Below are 18,463 nucleotides of genomic sequence, written 5' to 3' on the forward strand. Positions count from 1 at the left end.
GACTCCAAATATGCTAATTACTCCTTTGGAAGTATTCGATTTTTTGCGTTTAGTATGTTTATCCTTTGTAACCGTCTAACTTCAGCTGATCAAATGAAATGGAACAAACCGGGTTTCCACAGCAGCAGAGAAAATCTCCCTCACGTCCATGAGAACAGAAGATTCATGAATGACTGGTATGTGGGAGCCCTCACTGAAGCCACGACATCAGAGATACCTGAAGTCCTCATGAGATTCCTCACATTTTCAGTCTCTAAACAGAAACACACAGCGAACTCATTTAGCACCTACTCATTAGAAACTTGAAGGCAACAATGAGGGAATGAAATGACCTCAAAATAAATTGTACTGAATACACCTAATTAACTATGAATAAAACAATCTATTTCACAAGAGTTTAACATTTTATTTAAAAATATGTATGGCACAAACCAATATTTAAAATAAAATAACCGGATATTTCTGAAAATAGCTTTTAATTGTTTGAACCGGGAGAGTGTGATGCAGCTCAAAGCTGAAGAGGTGCTCCAACTGTGAGACATTCAAATTTTACTTATTGAACCAGGGGCACCCAAAATACCTGAAAAAAATTAAATCTCTTGAAGGTCCACAGCAGAAGTTGCATTTATCCCAGTAAAGAACAAGAGCAGCGCTTAATGACAGTTTGCAGTAATATTTTAGAAATTTGGGCAGAGCAGACATCTATGATATCATGAATATATATTTTAAAGATACAACTTACTGTTGTATAACAAGTGTAAAAGTTATATTTTTCCCCCTGTGGTTTGAATGGGGAACAATATGTGCTGAGGTCACAAATGCAGTTACAAGCCTCCATCAACTCCTGAGGAAAAAGTCTAACATGTTAGCAGTTAGTTACCAATGTATCAAATTTTTTCAGACATGAACTCCAGAGAAGTTTGTACAATTAGGTCCAGACTTTCTCCGGAGCTTGTTGTTTTGATTCTCTGGCCAGATACGTTCACAACAACACTAATCTCCAGAGCGTTCAGGTGAGGGTTGGTTCAGCAGGCGGAGACGCTGGGTGATACGACTTCAAATCAATAAAGATTATTTCAAACTTCTACATCAAATGTTAATCACTCAGCGTCGATCAACAAGTGACTCTGCTTCTCTGCTCCCCTCTAATATAACACACTTTGAAATGATCTTTATAAAAACTTGCTGAATTCATATTAATGTCCCTGGATAAACAGAAACGCTTCTTCTGGAACAATGGAGTTAAAATCGCTCTTTTCATTTTCGCTTTAGAAATATCAACACGCCCACTCGCTCGTGGTGAATCCTGCGGAAGTTCTCCTGCTGTTCTCACCCCCCATTGGGTGTTCAGCGAGGGTCTGAAAGCAGCTTTTGTCTTTTGTCTTTCTGGTGCTGAGGAGAGTTCAGTGGACCCATCAGAGCTTTTCTGCTGATACAGCTTCCTGCTGCATAGTCAAAAAGTATGCTGATGAGCGAGCCAATATTAAAGTCACATGGCCACAGTGTTGTAGAGCAGAGGGATCGTGCAGGATGCAGTGACATCTCTCTGTGGGTTCATCACTGGGAGTCACTTCATCGATTTTCAGGACAGAAATTCTGGTTTAGTGCAGCTTTAAATTTCAAAACGTGGCCAAAATCAACATTATGTGCGTTACTCTCCATACTATCATAAAAGTAAAAAAGCTTAGAAAAATACCTTGGAGAGGCCCCACAGTTTGGATGGTGACATGTTTCTCTCAGGTTAAATACTGCCTGCTATTTCTGTCGAGCTTTGTGTTTGACAAAAACAAGGAGCCTGCAGATTCTCAACAGTAGATAAACGAAGTGCAAATACCTGAAACAGCAGGGAGAGGGTCTTTACAAATCAGCAACATGTGTCTCTAACACGGATACGCAATCGCTTTAATTTGACCCCTGACAGCATCTACCAATCAATTAATTGATGGATGACATGTCACATTGAGATTCTGCAAAGCACAGGAATAACTTATTCTCCTTTAAAAATCGGCATCATAAAATTTGTATTGGTCGTCATTGTAAATAATCAATCGTCATACTTTTAAAAAATGTCTTTCTCCACAGAAGAAAAACAAAGGCGTACGTTCTTCACAATGTTCATCATCATCTCCACCTAAGCCCAGGGTCCCCAGGCTCGGTCGGGGCCTGGGTCACATTTGGGGTCGTCGTCTGGGAAGTTTATCGGCAAGGCACTCTTCTGGTGTTGGTGGAGCCTAGAGAGGAGATAATCCACCACTGCAGGGAAGTCGGCAGATACCTCGACCCTCTCCTCTGGATCCTTGTCTATGTTGAACAGCATGACGGGCTTCAGTGGATCCAGGCGGGAGGGGCTCGCCTCGGAGCTGTTGTGGCCGGGCCGCGGGAACCACACGCTACAACCTGGAGGAGGAAAGATGAAGGACATTAGGAACAGTAGTGGTAGGTACATCCCCTAGAGTGCTGTGTAGCTTATACTTTAATTACATTCAATTTCGTTAAAAAAAATGACAATTATTAAAGAGCTGTCAATTAATCTCTGTATGACCAAATTAGTCTTCATTTATTGAGAAAACAATACACAAGATTTGTTTTACTTGATTGGTATTATCATTGTAGCTTTACTTCCACTGGAAACTTCTGATGGTTCCATTTAAATAACGAAATTAATGAGACAAAGACGTAAAACTCATCTACTTTGACCTAAGATGGACAAAGATAAGTCTACAAACAATCAATAGAGATTGAGATGATTTCCTCTTCAATTAATCATCTCAACCCCTTAGACCTGAGGAGTCATGATACATGGAGGAGAAGAGCTCCTTTTATACTTTAAGTACTTTCAATGGAACAGGTCATTTCATGCATGACTTATTTTTACAAAAATGCTCGAGTCTTCCACTGATTAGCAGAGATAAGAAATGAATGTGTGCCTGTGCGGATATACACACGCTCTTGATTTTCCACTTCTCACTCAGACTAAACATGTCATTATGGGCGACGGGAGATACTGACCTGGGTAGCCCGTCAGCAGCTTCCATTCTGAGGACCGAATGGCGGCGTGAATGGACACATTGAAGCCGGACTTGGCCCACAAGTCTCCTCCTGCCACCTCAGCCAAAGTTAACCGATGCTCGCTGGTAGGACCTGCACAGAGCAGAGGACAGAGCTGATCACCGAGGTCATCGATCTTTCTAAAACAAAGATAGAAACTGCTGAGTAAGATGATATTAGAGTACCACTGCATACAAGCCGTGCTGTGTTGGTAGACTGGTACCGAACCGTGTGTGCCTGGAAATCAGTCTGTATTAAGTGAAGGTGTGAAAATAAACAGGCTGCGAGAAAGACTTCTTTTGTGCAGAAAAATCTGCAGTGAAACAGCAGAAATCTGAGCGGTGCAAAAACTGCCAAAAACAAAACAAATTCAGCACTATCTTTTTCTCCAAGAGCAGAAATGATTTGACGTATTAATTTCTTTAAACACACGGTACTTTGGGGTTGGAAGAATGTGACAAATTTGGTGGTAATGCGGTCGACTCAGCACCAGCCTTTCACGTCTGCCAAGCACAATGAATAATTTGACTCTGCTGCAGTCGGGGCAGATTGGAAATCGTCAAGAAGAGAATGAACAAGGGACTTCGATACCCAGTGGCTTCGTTTTTAAAAGTTTCACAAGGCAAGAGTAAATAATTGATCCTTATTTTGCCGTGTCCAGAATTATCTGCAGCTTCCTGCATGCTGCCATTTCTGTTCTTGTGGAAAATGTCTCCCAGAAGTAAGCACATATGTCGAGGTTTTTTTTTAATCTGGCCTTGGGAGTATTCTCAGGTTCATGCTGTGGTTGACCCCCACAATATGGTCATGATTAGACAGATTTGCAAGTAATTTTTGCCTCCTCACGCTGTCACAAGCAACTATTCGTCGCAGATGGACAGAGCCCCGCCCACACAGAGCCCACGTTCCCATTTAAACTCGCTTTATGGAGCCGATGTGACCACAGCGACATGACGGGAGAATTAAAACAATTCTGATCTCAGCGGGTTTTTTTGCAACCGCATGTTAAAGCTGCGACAAGGAATTCTTCACTGTTCGCAAATGACATGCGGGTGTCTTAATTGCTCTCACATGAAACACGGAACCATACTTGCATAACCAGGTTGTGAAGCTCAAATCCTTAAAATAAGAATAGTGTGTTGACCTCTTGCCATATTCTGGGTGTTGACGCTCTTATGCAAGACAATTATTGGAATGTGCAAACATCTGAGTGGGAGGAAAGGGGCTTCGGTCCCCAACAGTAACTCTGCCACTTTTATTATGTTCATTCTTCCCACGGGACAAGAGAACATCATAGCAGGCCCTGCTCATCTGGATCCACAGCAGGAGGATCCACAAAGAGGCTCAAGAAAAAGCAGGGAGGAGAGGGGGAGAAACGGTGGGAAGGGACCCTTAGAGAGCAAAGAAATTGCTAGAAGGAGAGCGGAGGGGAGGGGGGGGATTTAAGACTTAGTAGAGTCCAGGGTCTCTGGCTCTCACTCCCTCGAGAAGTGAGAAGTTCAGGGACCCCTCTGTGGCCCATTTCAATCGGGATCGCAATCTGGTCACACAGTGCAAGAGCAAAGAGGAAGGTTTTTGAGCAGCGACTTGAAAGGAGAAAGGTATGCAAGTCGGTCTTTTTAGGAGCTAAATAGACAACCCACAGAAGCCTGAAGAGGGAGCCGAGAAGAAATGCGGAGAGCGCGGTTCCAAACAGAGGCCGGGTTAATAGGAAAGAGAGGGGGTGAAAGAAAAAGAGGAATCTCAGGGTGGAATGCACCGAGGGAGGCTGCTTGTCACTGTGGAGGCTGACAATAAAGACTCCAACATAAAACACGGGGGCGAAAGCTTGTAAAGAGTCAGGGTTTTTCTCTGATCATCCGAGTGATTGGAATGGTAACGACCAGTAGTAAACTTGGAGGGATAATTTGAAGATGGTTGGCTTATGCTTTACAAACAGTCAGTTCTCAGAAACGGAACTTTCCATAGACATTATTCATCACACAGAGACCACTCGTATCTATTCCCAGTATGTCCTGGCTACTTCTTAGCCATAAGAGGAAAGAGAAAGTAAATTTGCATAAATTTCCTTTCCTTTTTAATTCAAAGAGCTGCAGTTTTTCGATTTGCATATTGACAATTAATAAATATTACAGTTTAATGTGAAAGGTGACTTTGCAGATCCCCTCAGATCTGTGGAATGTTTTAGTGTCACTCAGCTAATGGTTTTGGTTTTACTGCCTGAACCATTAATGATTTGGTCTCCACACTCCATCAACCTTGTTTATGGTTGCGACAGGAAGCCGTTTTCAGATAATGTCATCGTACACAACCTGCCCACGGAGAAAGTTAGCAACAAGCTGAACAACAGGGAGGACTCAGATTTGTGCCTCTAGAGTTGAAAATTTATCTCACAGGGCTTAACAAGGTCCTCCGTCCTTAACCCTCAGCAAGAGAAAAGAAAAACTACCTAAAAAACTTTACTAACAGTGGAGAGAACCTCTGTGGGCCACATGTGAGGGATCCATGTCCGAAAAGAATTAAAAAAAAAAAAGATAGAAATCAACCAGAAACTCTGCGATACCTTCATGCTGGATCTAGAGCTACGCATCTGCTCTCTTGTGGAGTCATTATGCGCCTATTATGGTCCATCTGTGAAACATTTTAAGACAAAATGTACTCCTATACCTCTTCCATTTCTGAATGTTCAACAAAAAAGGTGCAGCGTCCTCCACAAAGTCAGAAATAGTGGCCTCTCACTGGGACCCTGCTTCTTCCTCAGAAATAGCAGTGGTTTGGTTCACCTAATAGTAAGTGGTTCAGGCAATGATGAGACCACTCCACTGGGTCTCGAAGCAATAGTAAAGGGCCGTCGCAAGACCCATTTCCTGGAAACCTCCCTACAATCACAGAGTTTAAACTGTACGCACCCTGCCCTCAAACGTCAACCCTCTTCGATGACTGATTACAGTTTCCACAGTGACTGAGTGCATTTTCAGACCTCTGTCCTCGGCATCCCTCACATGAAAGCACAAGGCAACTGTGTGCGGTACAGTGAGCGGTCCGCTGATACAATATTTTCTTAAGAGAATTCAGATCCCCTTTGCACACAAGTGGAGAAGGTTTCATTTTAATAAGGAGCAGGCAGAATTTATTAAAAAGTGGCTAAATGGGAGACCCACTGATGATAATCCAGAAACCACGAGAGATCAGCCACAAACAACATCCACCCAGAGACTCTCAATCCCAACAAACTTTGTAATGAGCATAATAGGCTAATAGGCTGAGTTTAGTCAAATGTTATGTAATACGCTTCCCCCGTCTGTTTTAACCTGCGTCAATTGGATTTTACAATGTCTGCTGTTTGGGAGTTTTGGCCCCAAACAATCAGGCCTTGATACTTGTGGCCATGTTTGGGAAAAAGAGTGAGAGAGAAAACAGCAGAATAACATTAGAAAAGAAAGGACACGCTTCCCACACAAGCGTAAAAAAAAAGGGATCACACGTTTTCCATCACCTCAACATCCCTTGTCAAATTGATACCTTCAGGAGCAAATGAGTTACGGCTCGGAGGGTTTACACCAGCCGGGGCTGTGCACGTGTCTGCACGGGTTTCCTGCTCCAGTCCAGAAACATGCAGCTTAGGTTAACTGGCGACTCTAAACTGCCTGCGGGGGTGAATGGTTGTGTGTCTGTTTGTCAACCCTGTGTCAGACCGGTGACCTGCCCAGCGTGCACCCCTCCTCTCTCGCCCTGTGTGAGTGGGGAGGCTCCGGCCCCCGGCATCCATCCATGCATGCATAGATAATGGGTGGATGGATGGGGTTTAAACTAGTGGTTCCCAACCTGGATAGAGGTCAGCAGATAATTAAAGGGATATAGTTTACAGACAGTGGGATCACAGCCGTCACTGAGCTCAATCTTCTGGGAACTATGAATGCCTATGCACATTCTTGGAAAGCTATTTTAAGCATCAAATAACATCCAGAAGTTTTAAATGAAGACTACATGTCCAAAAAGAGATATTTAACTTTCCAATCTTCTTGGGCTGCTGAAGGACAAAATCGTAATTGTATCCTCTCAGGAACATGAATGAATACAAATATGGTGGTAATCCCTCAGGTAAATTCTGAGATATTTCTCAGGATATGATGAAAAGTTTGGGGATCACCATCATTGTTAGGATCCAGTCAACACAAATGTCTGAAAATAGCTCCATGACAGTATCCCCGCCTGAATGAAAGTAGTGAATCAAGTGACTTTGACACTGCCATTCATAGAACCATAGGCAAGGCTAAGGAAAATTAAAAAAAATCTTATCACACAATTAATAAAATACTTTTTCTGACTTTGTGTGTGTGTTTATGTGGGTGAAAAAGGAAGAGCTCTATATAAATACCGATAATTTACTATTCATATTCATAGTAAAGCTTCAACCTGGACTGAAAGACCACAAGCAGACATTTTTGTATTTTAAGACGTCTTAAGACTGAAAAGTTGGAAACCAATGGGTTAAAATTCTTTCAATATGATTCTCTTCAAGGCTGAGAATACAGTTTTATATGCATTAAATATGTTTTGCTAAAGTATCATATGTACACCGAACAATGCTCCGTTACCTCATTTGCAATGATGTTCAGTATAATAGGAGAATTGTTCCATCTGTTCAACAGGACAAGGTGCAGGAGTTCAGCAAGAGAAAAGTCAGGTAAAGAAAAGTAGGTGCTAGTTAGGAGTTTATATATATATATATATATATATATATATATATATATATATATATATATATATATATATATATATATAGAAGTCAAATGATCTCAGCCTATTGGCAGGATTTGCTGGGAACTGTTCAGCTTATGTCAGTCAATGTTTCTATTTCACCACTGTGTGTTTCAACATTCATGTCAAAATTCTCTCTTCACCAACTCTGGAAAAAGAGCATATTCAGTGTATGGTACATATATTAAGCTGTGGCTCAGAGCACAGGGGAGGCAGAGCCGGAACGTCCAATAACTGCTAACCAGAAGGTCAGTGGTTCAATCCCCGGCTCCTTAGCTCTGCATGTTGAAATGTCCTTGGGCAAGACCCCCAAATGTCCCCTGACGGCTGTGCCATCTGAGTGTTAAGGATGTGTGATAGAGAAGCACTGCATATCGAGCCGCAGTATGAATGCGTGTGAATATGGTTATATAAAGACCATTTACTTTAAATTCACACATAGTTAGAGGCATTAGTGCGTAATAGTTTGTGCACAGCCAAGTCATCTTTTTAAATGAAAAATGCAAACGATTCTCTCGCTGCAGCTTCTCCAATAGAAAACTTTACTACTTTTCATGGTTTTTATATGCGTGTAACCTGAGCTCTGTCATGATGGACTCTTTAGAATTGTTTGACATTTTATAGATTAAACCACTTACTGAATAATTGAGAAAACTATCTGAAAGTGACATGATAAAATCATACGCTGCATATGTACGTGTTCTGATATACAGTGAAAAAGTGAACTTACATGGAGCAATATCATTATAGAGAGAGTCGATGTTGTGCAGCAGCTCCAGTCTTGGTGAGGCCAACCCATTGCTGTAACATAAAAGCAATGTTACTCCTAAAACACATGAATACACAACCAACACACACAAACTCAAAACACACACACAGAGACAAACACAGTCTAACTCAAGCACTGCAAAATTTACTGGGATGTGTAAATCTGAACCAGCTGGCCGATGTTCAGCAGGCAGTCATATGCTCTGACCGCACTGCACCACAGAGAGAACGCACTGCTCTCACTGACCACAGTGTCTGATAACACAACTAAAATAACTCTCACTCTCTGCTGCCTGCCTACTGTTTTGGTTTCATTCCGTTTCTATTTCACGACTGGAGCCGTCAGGCTGCTGTTTTCTGTAACCAGCGAGCCAATTAAAAGACAGAACGAAACTGTAAAGCAGTGCAAACAAACAGCAGTTTGTTCCCCGTGTTGTTGTACGGCTCACACGGCAACGCCAGCGGTCAGCTGATGTGCGCCAGCCAATCGAGTCAAGTGGAAGCTGTGAGTAGTAGTTTGTGGTCCTGGCTAAGCCTTGATTTTCTGCCGGAGCTCTGCAGTAGCCCTCAATTTTACCTCTTTCACTGTGTCCACATTTAGTTTACAAATATAATTTGTCAGTCAAATGGGACTTGGCGACAGCTTGTTCGATGACCTGAGAACAAACTAACATGTTGGTGATTTGATAATCTGATTTATCAAATCACCAACATCTCAGTTTTGTTCCACTTCCAACTTTAAAAGATTTGCAGAAAAACAAATTAGCTGACATAAAAGTAGCCTTTAATAGTTCTGAGAAGCAGATGTGGGGATGGAGAGCACATAATGGCAAAAAAACAGGGATGAGGGGGAATACACATTGGTGTGAGAGTGACTGATGGAATTTCCTTCTCTCTGAGCTCCCATTGCCACAGTAACAAAGGGCTTATTGAAGGAGCAGGAGCTCCTACAAGAAAAAGACGCTGGGTCAGGGAGACAGACGGAGAGAGTCGGAGTGAGAGTGCACTGGGGGACGGATCAGGAAGGGGCACAAAGAGAGGGCAGGCTGTCAGAAGTGAAGAGCTGCTAAATGCAGGCCACAGGCCAACCTGCCACCTACACATTCTCAGCAGTGAATTCAAACCTTCATCCATGCTCACCTGATTGCCTGCCACACGTCGAATCCATCAAGAGGCTTTGGGGTTTTGGGGATCGCTCCTGCTAGGCCTACAAATGTAGGCAGCCAATCGGAGATGTGGATCAGTTCGTGGCTGACGGTTCCGGGGTGGTTCAGTAGCGGACTGGCGACAAATGCGACTCCTCGGATGCCTCCTTCCCACAGTGACCACTTCCTGCCTCGCAGTGGCCAATTGCTGCCGCCGGACAAAGTCTGACCTCCATTATCTGCAAGAGGGACAAAATGTAAAGACACAAGCAGCAAAATACACAATTTCAAGTCAGTGAATATAAAGATGGCCGAGAGGTCAATGTACAACAGCCACATAACCCCACATAGAACTCAAACCTTAGGGTCAAAGGCAGAATTTCCATCAAGGTTGAATTTCATCTGTGTTCCCATGAAAAACAATTCAAATTCACACACACAACTCTTCTCTTTACATCTGCTGTAATGATTTGGGTCTTTATAAACACAATTGAGTTAGCTTTTATAGCCCTTTTCAAGACAAAGTTACGAAGAGACAAGAAAGAAAAGAAGGTACAGACGTTAAAAAAATGACGTTAGATAAATGGCATAAAAATATACAAATTACTATTTTAAAACATAAGGGATGCAAGAGATGAGTAATGTGGTGCAGTCTGTCAACATAATATTTTTCAAAGTTGGCAAACGTTTCCTTTTCCAGACATAAAGTAGATATCAGTGAGATCATAGTGATGCAAATATTATGTTTTTCTGTACCAAAGTTCAAGAAAATCCACAAGAGACAATTCACTCTACAGTACAGATTTCCAACTCATGGTTGAGCTTCATGAAAAGTCACAGCCTTACAAATCAATCAATAGGATTTTTCCTCTGGGAACAATGACCAATAATCAAAAATAATAAAAGCCTGATAGAACCAGGAGAAAAGTCAGGGGCTCAACAAAGTCATTATGCTTCATCTTCTGGGGAACTTGAATGATCGCAAAAACATGTATAACACTCCCTTCCAAAAGTCTTCTAATGAAAGCCAGATATCTGGTTTATGAGCAAGAGATTGACAAATTCAGAAAGTTTCATCTTCTGGGGACCAAGACAACCTGCAAAAACATTTATGGCAGTCCATCCAATAGCCAAGTCTGGACCAAAGTGGCAGGGTGACCAACAGTTAGCGTTGATAAAAACAAGTTATCTCAGACATTAAACAAACAGAAATATTTGTCCCTTTGTCCACCGTGCTAGACAAATATTCCTGCACCCCATCCAACCATTACACAAGTTCACACACAGGCAGCGAGGCAGACTGTCATTCTCCCAACAAGCCAGTCCAGTATAAACACACATGGCCAGTAGCACCCAGCCAGAGCTCCCCTTTCAGCGGCACAATGTCGTGCAAGTCCAGGAAGTAGTCTGTGCCGATTCCCGAACTGTTCTGGAAAAGACCGTCTCGCTCCTTAATGCCTTTTCAAGCTGCCTTGGCTCTCTGCTGCTGGCCACCCCCCCCCCATTTTCACTGCAGCTTATTTGCTTACAGTCAAGTCCCAGAGAGGCGGTCAGTTTGCAGTCAATTTCATCACAAAGGAACAAGTTCAGGGCTCATTGGTTTCCTGCGAGGCCTGACGCATGTGGGTCAATAACAACAGCTTGATCATGAGAGAAATTCAAATTATCAAGATGGAAATTTCATTAGTAAAACCTTTGATCAGATCACTTTTCAGCAGAGGATGATTATTTGTTTAAAAACTATATGCTGGAGATTACATAACCAGTGCATAACATTTACGGACACAGAGACACAGTTTTCTTTGAGTTCCCCCCCCCCCCCTCAGCCTCAAATCAGCAGAGTCAGTGTCTGCACAGCACATGGCTGACTGAATCCTCAGAGTCAGAGCCAACCAAATGTGTGGAGGAACAATGAAACAGGCCACCTACCGCAGCCCACCACACACATTAAAACCTCACACTTTACTTTCACAGCATTGTTCCTGTCTTCTAATTACCCCTTTAAACCCCTAAAAATAACCCTTTAAGGAGCTACCTACTTCAGATGCAATCCATTATAGGTTCCACATGTGGAAACCAGTGAGTAGGCACATGTTTAGATGATGGCTCTAGCCTCGTCTTGGCCTTATTATGCTCCTCAAAAGGTTTATGGGATGGATATTTTTCAAGATTCAACAGAACTGAGACTCCAGTGGTCCATTTGAAGACATGAGCCAAGTGAAGTCTTCCTTCTGTCTGTATTAATCTCTGTGTCCTGCTCGACCCCGATAAACAAGAATCCCTGTTACAACAATTAGTAGAAAACACTGGTCTCTAGTGGACAAACTGGGTATAACTGGCATTTTTCTACTGTAACCAGTCCTGTATTTGTGGAGAATGACTCAAAATCACTTAAACATTCAACATGCAAAGCAGGGGTAGGGGCTCAGAATAAGGAACAGTTTTAAAGAAGGGGCCATGTTTGTCAAATGTTTAAAGCTCTGGTTCTTGGTATCTAATAAACTGTATTATCAATATTAAATAATACATGGATATCTAATTGTTTAAATACTCTGATGGGAAATGTAAGGAAATGAAATGCATCAAAAGAGACACAAATGAATAAAGTCTTCTAGAATCACTTTGAAGTTGTTTTGATGGTTTGGCATAATTTCATGTCTTTTGAATAATTTTCTGTTTCTTTATAGAGATCTTTTGTCTTTTAGTGTTTGGGCTGTCACTTTGTTCATTTTGCATTTTCATTTGTTTCCTCTTTGGTTAATTTGTTTCCATTTGTGCTTTTTTTGATTCTCTTTAGAGTTGTTTTTAATCCTTTCCTTGTGTCTTTTTCCCCCCTTTATTTGTGATTCATTTTCCAACCAGCGTCACTTACAGAGCTGACAGTGTCCAGTCAGCTAGTTCTGTAAACAACCAACTCCCTGTCACCCTCTGGCTCTGGTCACCATGAGCGCTCAATCGGATTTCTGACGCAAAGAGATCCACTTCATTCCTAATCAAGTTGTGTAATAAAATGTGACATTGAATCCTCTGAAGCATTAATTAAATGTACCTGGAACTAAGCCTTCACCTGAACTCCTCTTCACCCTGGAACAATTTGACTTTGATGCTCAAAGGAAATCTGATCTCTGTTTGCAAACATAATTGGGACTACTCTTTTACTTCATCAGCATCCACTGATCTGGTTTCCATTCTGGCACAATATAAAAAAATCCACCAGATAAAAGCATTCCCAGTGCTGTTCATGTGATTATCCCATTTGTGGATAAACCTTGTTTATGACTTGTACTGTAGCCAGCCACTAGGGGGCCTTCAAGATTAGATTAGATTCAATTTTTTTGTCATTGCACAGTACAAGTACATATGCCACAAAATGCAGTATAGCGTCTAACCAGAAGTGCAAAAAAAAAGGCAGTAAAGTGCAGAGTATTGTGCATATATTGCAGGGTATTGTGCATATTAATGCAGAGTTTTGTGCATATTAAAGTGAAAATGTAATAAATAGGATCTGTACAGTAGAAATATATGGAATATAACAGTATTAACAGGAATTGTAAGATATAAGGACGATGAATACACTATGAGGAGGCTAAAAATATAAATATATATAAATATGAATACACTATAGGCAGGATAATACAGTATAAAACAGTATAAAAAAACAAAGTAACAGTCACTTTGGTTTCACTAATGGGAGGTGTCCCTTTGTCCAGCTTTATATACACAGTCTATGATCCGGACCAGTGGTTCAAATCACAACAATGCAGAGTGTGATTCATCCAGTGGCTCAGTGCAGACACGTACCTGTCGAGAACACGAGCACCGTGTCGTCCCAAAGTCCGGCCTTCTGCAGAGCCACGGTGATGTTGCCCACTGCCTCGTCCATGGCCGACACCATGCCGGCGTAGAGCTTGCGGTAGGGGTCTTTGATAAAACTGTAAGGGGCCAGGTAGCGCTCTGGCACCTGCATGGGAGCGTGGACTGCCTGCAGCGCCACATAGAGGAAGAGCGGCTGAAAGACAGAGAGGACAACATGTAAAGTCTAGTCTCTGTGGGTGAGGCTAACTTTAATTGACACAAAAACCTGATTTACATGTGTGTGTCACCTCGGTGGAGTTGTGTTTTTCAATGGTGCTGATGGCCTTCTGGCTGAAGAGCTCAGTCGAATAAACTCCTTTGTATCCGGTGGCGACTTCTTCTCCGTCCCTCAGGTCCAACGCACAGCGAGTGATGTTCAGAGCAGCGATGCGATTACAGCGCTGATGTGTGAAGTAGTCCTCGCTGCCAGTCAGGTAGCCTGCAATAGTAAGAGTTAACTTCAGGAGTAATGCTGTCGAAACAATCCTATTTTAGTCTGACTCAATTTTAAAGATTCATTGACTAAAAGACCCATGAACATTTTCCTCTTCTTGTTCGAACACCCAACTCCAAGGGAAGTTCTGAGTTCGTCAAACTGCTCATGATTCTCAGGGATTAAATTCTAACTTGTGATTGCACCTAACATGTAGCCTTCAGCTGCATTGGAAATACCTTAGTTTTTCCACACAAACCGATGACCAACAAATAAAATACACTACAGAGACAAAACCTTTGTTATACTCTGCATATACGAATATAATTCCACCTGAATTTCTGCACTATAAATCATTAGTCCAGTCCCATATTTAACACTCTAGAGGCCTGATATTTTCTCCTAAATATTATTATGATAAGTAAGATCATTATCTGCTTTGTGGAAAGATAATAACTACTACGTGCAGCCTCTGTGCAGCCCGTCCCGGAACTAGCTCATGACCGGGAGGTACCAGGTGAGAGCCCGGGGGGAGACCATCTCTCAGGTCCAACACAAAGCATTATCCGCTTTGTAGAAAGATAATGTTCTTACTTATCATAATAATATTTAGGAGAAAGTATCAGGCCTTTAGAGTGTTTAATATGGGACTGGACTAATGATTTATAATGCAGAAATGTACATGTATTTTTAAATGTACTAATATTATGACTCCATGAAAACCAATTTAAAAAGGATTTAAAAAGTGTATTTAAATGATTTTTTTTTTTAAACACATTAGTCACAGCATTAAGTCAAGCTGTGCCCTCTGAGATGATTTTACAACAGCAGACAAACCAAAGTAGGAGTCAAAGCCGCGGCGGGTGGGCAGGCATCCCTCCTTGTACATGCCCAGGTGCCACTTGCCGACCATGTGCGTGGCGTAGCCCTCCTTCTTCAGCAGCTCGGGCAGCAGCTCCTCGTCCAGAGGCACACAGTACGGCTGGCAGGGCCAGATGATCTGGTGCTGCATGCCGGTGTGGATCTGTGCAGGAGGACAAACATGTCGATATTAATGGCTCCAAGCCAAGAGGGAACTAACCGACTTCTGAGGTTACAATGGTGCAAAGAGAGGTTTCAAAAAACACATCCTGAAGGGAGGACAATGCAGTTCGTCTTTGTCCTTAAAATGTTTTTACACGCATTTTGAACTGATCTGTTTTAGTATCAGACGTGTTTAATAAAGGGTTCATTTTGCAAAACCTAAGTTGTTAGAGTTTTTGCATCTGTAGTTGTTTTGTGTCTTTTGCAGGGACAGCAAGCCAATATCGATCATCAGGTGAAATTGCATAACTTTGTTTATTCATCACCTTCAGATTGATCTTTGTTCAGCTGACTAAATACCCAACATGTGGTTTATTCAACTCAAAGCATTAATAGCTAACTAAATTTTTGTATTTAACTTTTTGAATTTAGATAACCTTGACATCTGTTTTATCTACAACTATCAGAGTCCACAGGAGCTGTTGTCTGGTACTCAGGGCAAATTCTAAAAGCAGCTTTAAGTCACTATGCAGCGCAGAGATGGAACAAACTGCCGTATGGGATCAGGAATGTTCCAGCTATTGCAGCTTTTGAGTACAAATTGAAACTAATTAAACTAGTTTGTAAATTCTAAGGTCATACCATCATTGTAGTCTATTGTCCTTCAATTATTATCATTTCTATCTACATAGCGTTCACCACAGCTTCTCCAGACTCTAACGCCTGTCACATGTGCTCAGTGTGAACCAGCTCTCATCTGTGAAGAGCATGGGGCGCTAATGGTGGACCTGCCAATTCTGTTGTTCTCTGGCAAATGCCAATCGAGCTGTGAGCACAGGTGCCACTAGAGCAGTGATTCTTAACCTGGGTTCGATCGAACCCCAGGGGTTCGGTGAGTCACTCTCAGGGGTTCGGCAGGGGTCAAAACACACACAGTATAGCCCGGTTCACACTAGCAATGTCTGGCCGTTTTTGTAGGCCGTCAAAAAATTGGCTGCCCACAATTTGGTAACACACAATTTTTCTTCGCCGTGTCAGATTGCAAACATTTTGTGCCTTAGTAAAAATGTGTTACACAAAATAAATTCAGGCTACTCGTATTATTCGTGACGTCACACTCCGCAGTGATAAAGCTGGTTGCAGCTGATCACGCCACATTGCTTATCTTTGATATCTGTGCTGCTTGGTGCGCTCAGTAGTCGACTTGTGGCTGTTGTGATTGTACGTCATTCAGCAGAGCCAGCTTCAACAGCAACTCTTCAGAACAACAACGCTCTGAACGATTTGGTGTCACCAAATCGTACCATACCCCCTTATTGCCCTTGAGATATTCACACTGTTTGTTACAAGGTATTTGTGCGAGCAATCCTTTTCGATAGTAGACATGAAAATTAAGAAAAGGAACAGACTTTGTTGCGAAAATGATATGAAAGTGGCACTTGCCAAGGTGAAGCCGCGCATTCCTGAACTTGTATCTGAAAGGCAACAGCAAAAGTCACATTGATTTGCAGTAAATAGTCATTGAGTTATGTTTTTGTTGGTTTTTATGGTTGGTTTTGTTCTTTGAACACATTTATTTTGTGTGCAACTGATGCATGGTTCATTTTGTGCACTAACAAATTATATACCTATGTTTTGAAGAAATCATATTTTATTGTTCCAATTACGAAGGGTTTGGTGAATGCACTGATGAAGCTTGCAGGGTTCAGTTCCTCCAATAAGGTTAAGAACCACTGCACTAGAGGTCATGGGGCCCTCATGGAGTCTGTTTCTGACAGTTTGGTCAGAGACATGCACACCAGTAGCCTGCTGGAGGTCATTCTGTAGGGCTCTAGCAGTTCTCCTCCTGTTCCTCCTCGCACACAGGAGGAGATACCCGTCCTGTTGCAGGGTTGATGCCCTTCTACAGCCTTGTCCAGCTCCCTCCTCCATGCTCTTGTATGGATGGGCCTTCCTCTGGGGGACCTGGACTACCTGTCTAACCTGACTGGGCTGCAGGACACAAAACTAAACTAAAGAAGAATTAGTCAGGAATGATGCACATGCAAAACCATTCCCTTTATGGGGTTTTCTTGCTGCTGCTTCTCCATTGCACCTGTTGTCACGTGAAACTGATTCACAAATCACTAGTGCTTCCTAAATGGACAGATTGATCCCTGAAGTTGAACTGACTTGCTGTTACACTGTGACGATTAAGTGTTTTGAACAGTGCATTTCATTTGTATTATTGTACTCCTTCAACTAATTTGTTTTAGTATGGATTTCATCCTTTTAATCTCTTTAACTCTTTTATGTTTATTTCTTCACATTGGCTCGTTTCTCTTGCTTTAAATTTTTTTTTTTAAATGTTGTTGTATGTGTTTTAATTTTATTATATTATTCTGTTATTTCACACAATTCCATTAATTTTATCTGGTATTTTACCCTTTAAATGATTAAATTTTTATACAGATTCAATCCTCTCATTTCTCCTACCTCTATTTGTTGCTTGAAAATAGTTTTAAGCTGTGCTCTTTGATATTAAATTGATTCTCTAATGTTGTCTCTGTTGTGTTTGATGTCCCTGTGAAGAATCGACCTGTGTGGAATATGAACTTTAGAAATCCAGCTGCCTCTCCTGTGGCCGGGCAGCGGGCTGCAGGCAGCCGGTCTCACCCATGGTCTCCCCCCGGGGTCTCACCTGGTACCTCCCGGTCATGAGCTGGTTCCGGGACGGGCTGCACAGAGGCTGCACGTAGTAGTTCTCTAGGCGGACTCCTCCGGCCGACAGGCGGTCCAGGTTCGGCGTCAAGACCTCCGAGCTGTGGTACCCGACATCGTTCCAGCCGAAGTCATCGGCCAGGATGAACACGATGTGAGGCCGCCGGGCAGCCGCCAGAGCCGGGCAGCTGAGCAGGAACACCACGGTCAGGAATCTTTCCTCCATCGTTAGCTCGGTTTAAAGGCAGAGACCCGAGGCGGAAGTGGAGCAGCAGGAACCGGACGCATCAAGCTGAAGCTTATATGTGTTGTTCAGTTTTATAACGGAAACACAAGCAAGTGTTTTCGAATTTAAACCGTGTCTGCTCTTCACTTCCCTGTTCAGCAGGTCAAAAACCCTGCCTCCGCTGCAGCGACCAATTAGACTGGAACAACAACCAATCAGATGAAGGTACGGAAGACCAGTGTCGTCATGTGCGGAAACGGTTTTGGGTTTCGTTATCTCTGGTTTATGTTTGTACCTGTGTCGGTGAGTGCGTGTGCGTGTGAGTGCGTGTGAGTGCGTGTGAGTGCGTGTGCGTGTGCGTGTGCGTGTGTGTTTTGCCTCAGCCTCTTTGGCCCCTTTTCCTTGTTAGGAACAGTGTAAACCTCATGGGGATAAAAGAATGGTCCTACTGAGTCTAAACTAGGTTAAAGTTAACGTTAGGCATGAACTGGTTATCGTTAATTT

At 42.4% G+C, this 18,463-nt stretch overlaps 1 protein-coding gene across 1 annotated transcript; it reads right to left on the reverse strand.

Annotated features, from left to right (window-relative positions):
* Nucleotides 1–385: 385 nt before the first annotated feature.
* Nucleotides 386–18,150, reverse strand: arsb (arylsulfatase B). The gene is made up of 8 exons (XM_061081706.1): nt 17,714–18,150; nt 14,848–15,034; nt 13,826–14,016; nt 13,524–13,731; nt 9,718–9,961; nt 8,540–8,610; nt 3,010–3,141; nt 386–2,397 (listed from the first exon to the last, which is right to left on the reverse strand). The coding sequence occupies exons 1-8, from the start codon at nt 17,957–17,959 to the stop codon at nt 2,132–2,134; spliced, it is 1,545 nt and encodes a 514-aa protein (XP_060937689.1). The 5' UTR covers nt 17,960–18,150; the 3' UTR covers nt 386–2,131.
* Nucleotides 18,151–18,463: the final 313 nt, after the last annotated feature.

Source organism: Limanda limanda, chromosome 1 (genome assembly GCF_963576545.1).
Source record: "Limanda limanda chromosome 1, fLimLim1.1, whole genome shotgun sequence".
Taxonomy (NCBI): Eukaryota; Metazoa; Chordata; class Actinopteri; order Pleuronectiformes; family Pleuronectidae; genus Limanda; species Limanda limanda.

Excerpts from the sequence above, each read along its gene's own strand:
- arsb (XM_061081706.1), bottom strand. The coding sequence starts at position 17,959 with ATGGAGGAAAGATTCCTGACCGTGGTGTTCCTGCTCAGCTGCCCGGCT. Across the intron at positions 15,035-17,713 it reads TCATGACCGGGAGGTACCAG|ATCCACACCGGCATGCAGCA; the intron begins GTGAGACCCCGG and ends CCTCCTGCACAG. Across the intron at positions 8,611-9,717 it reads GACGTGTGGCAGGCAATCAG|CAATGGGTTGGCCTCACCAA; the intron begins GTGAGCATGGAT and ends TTTATGTTACAG.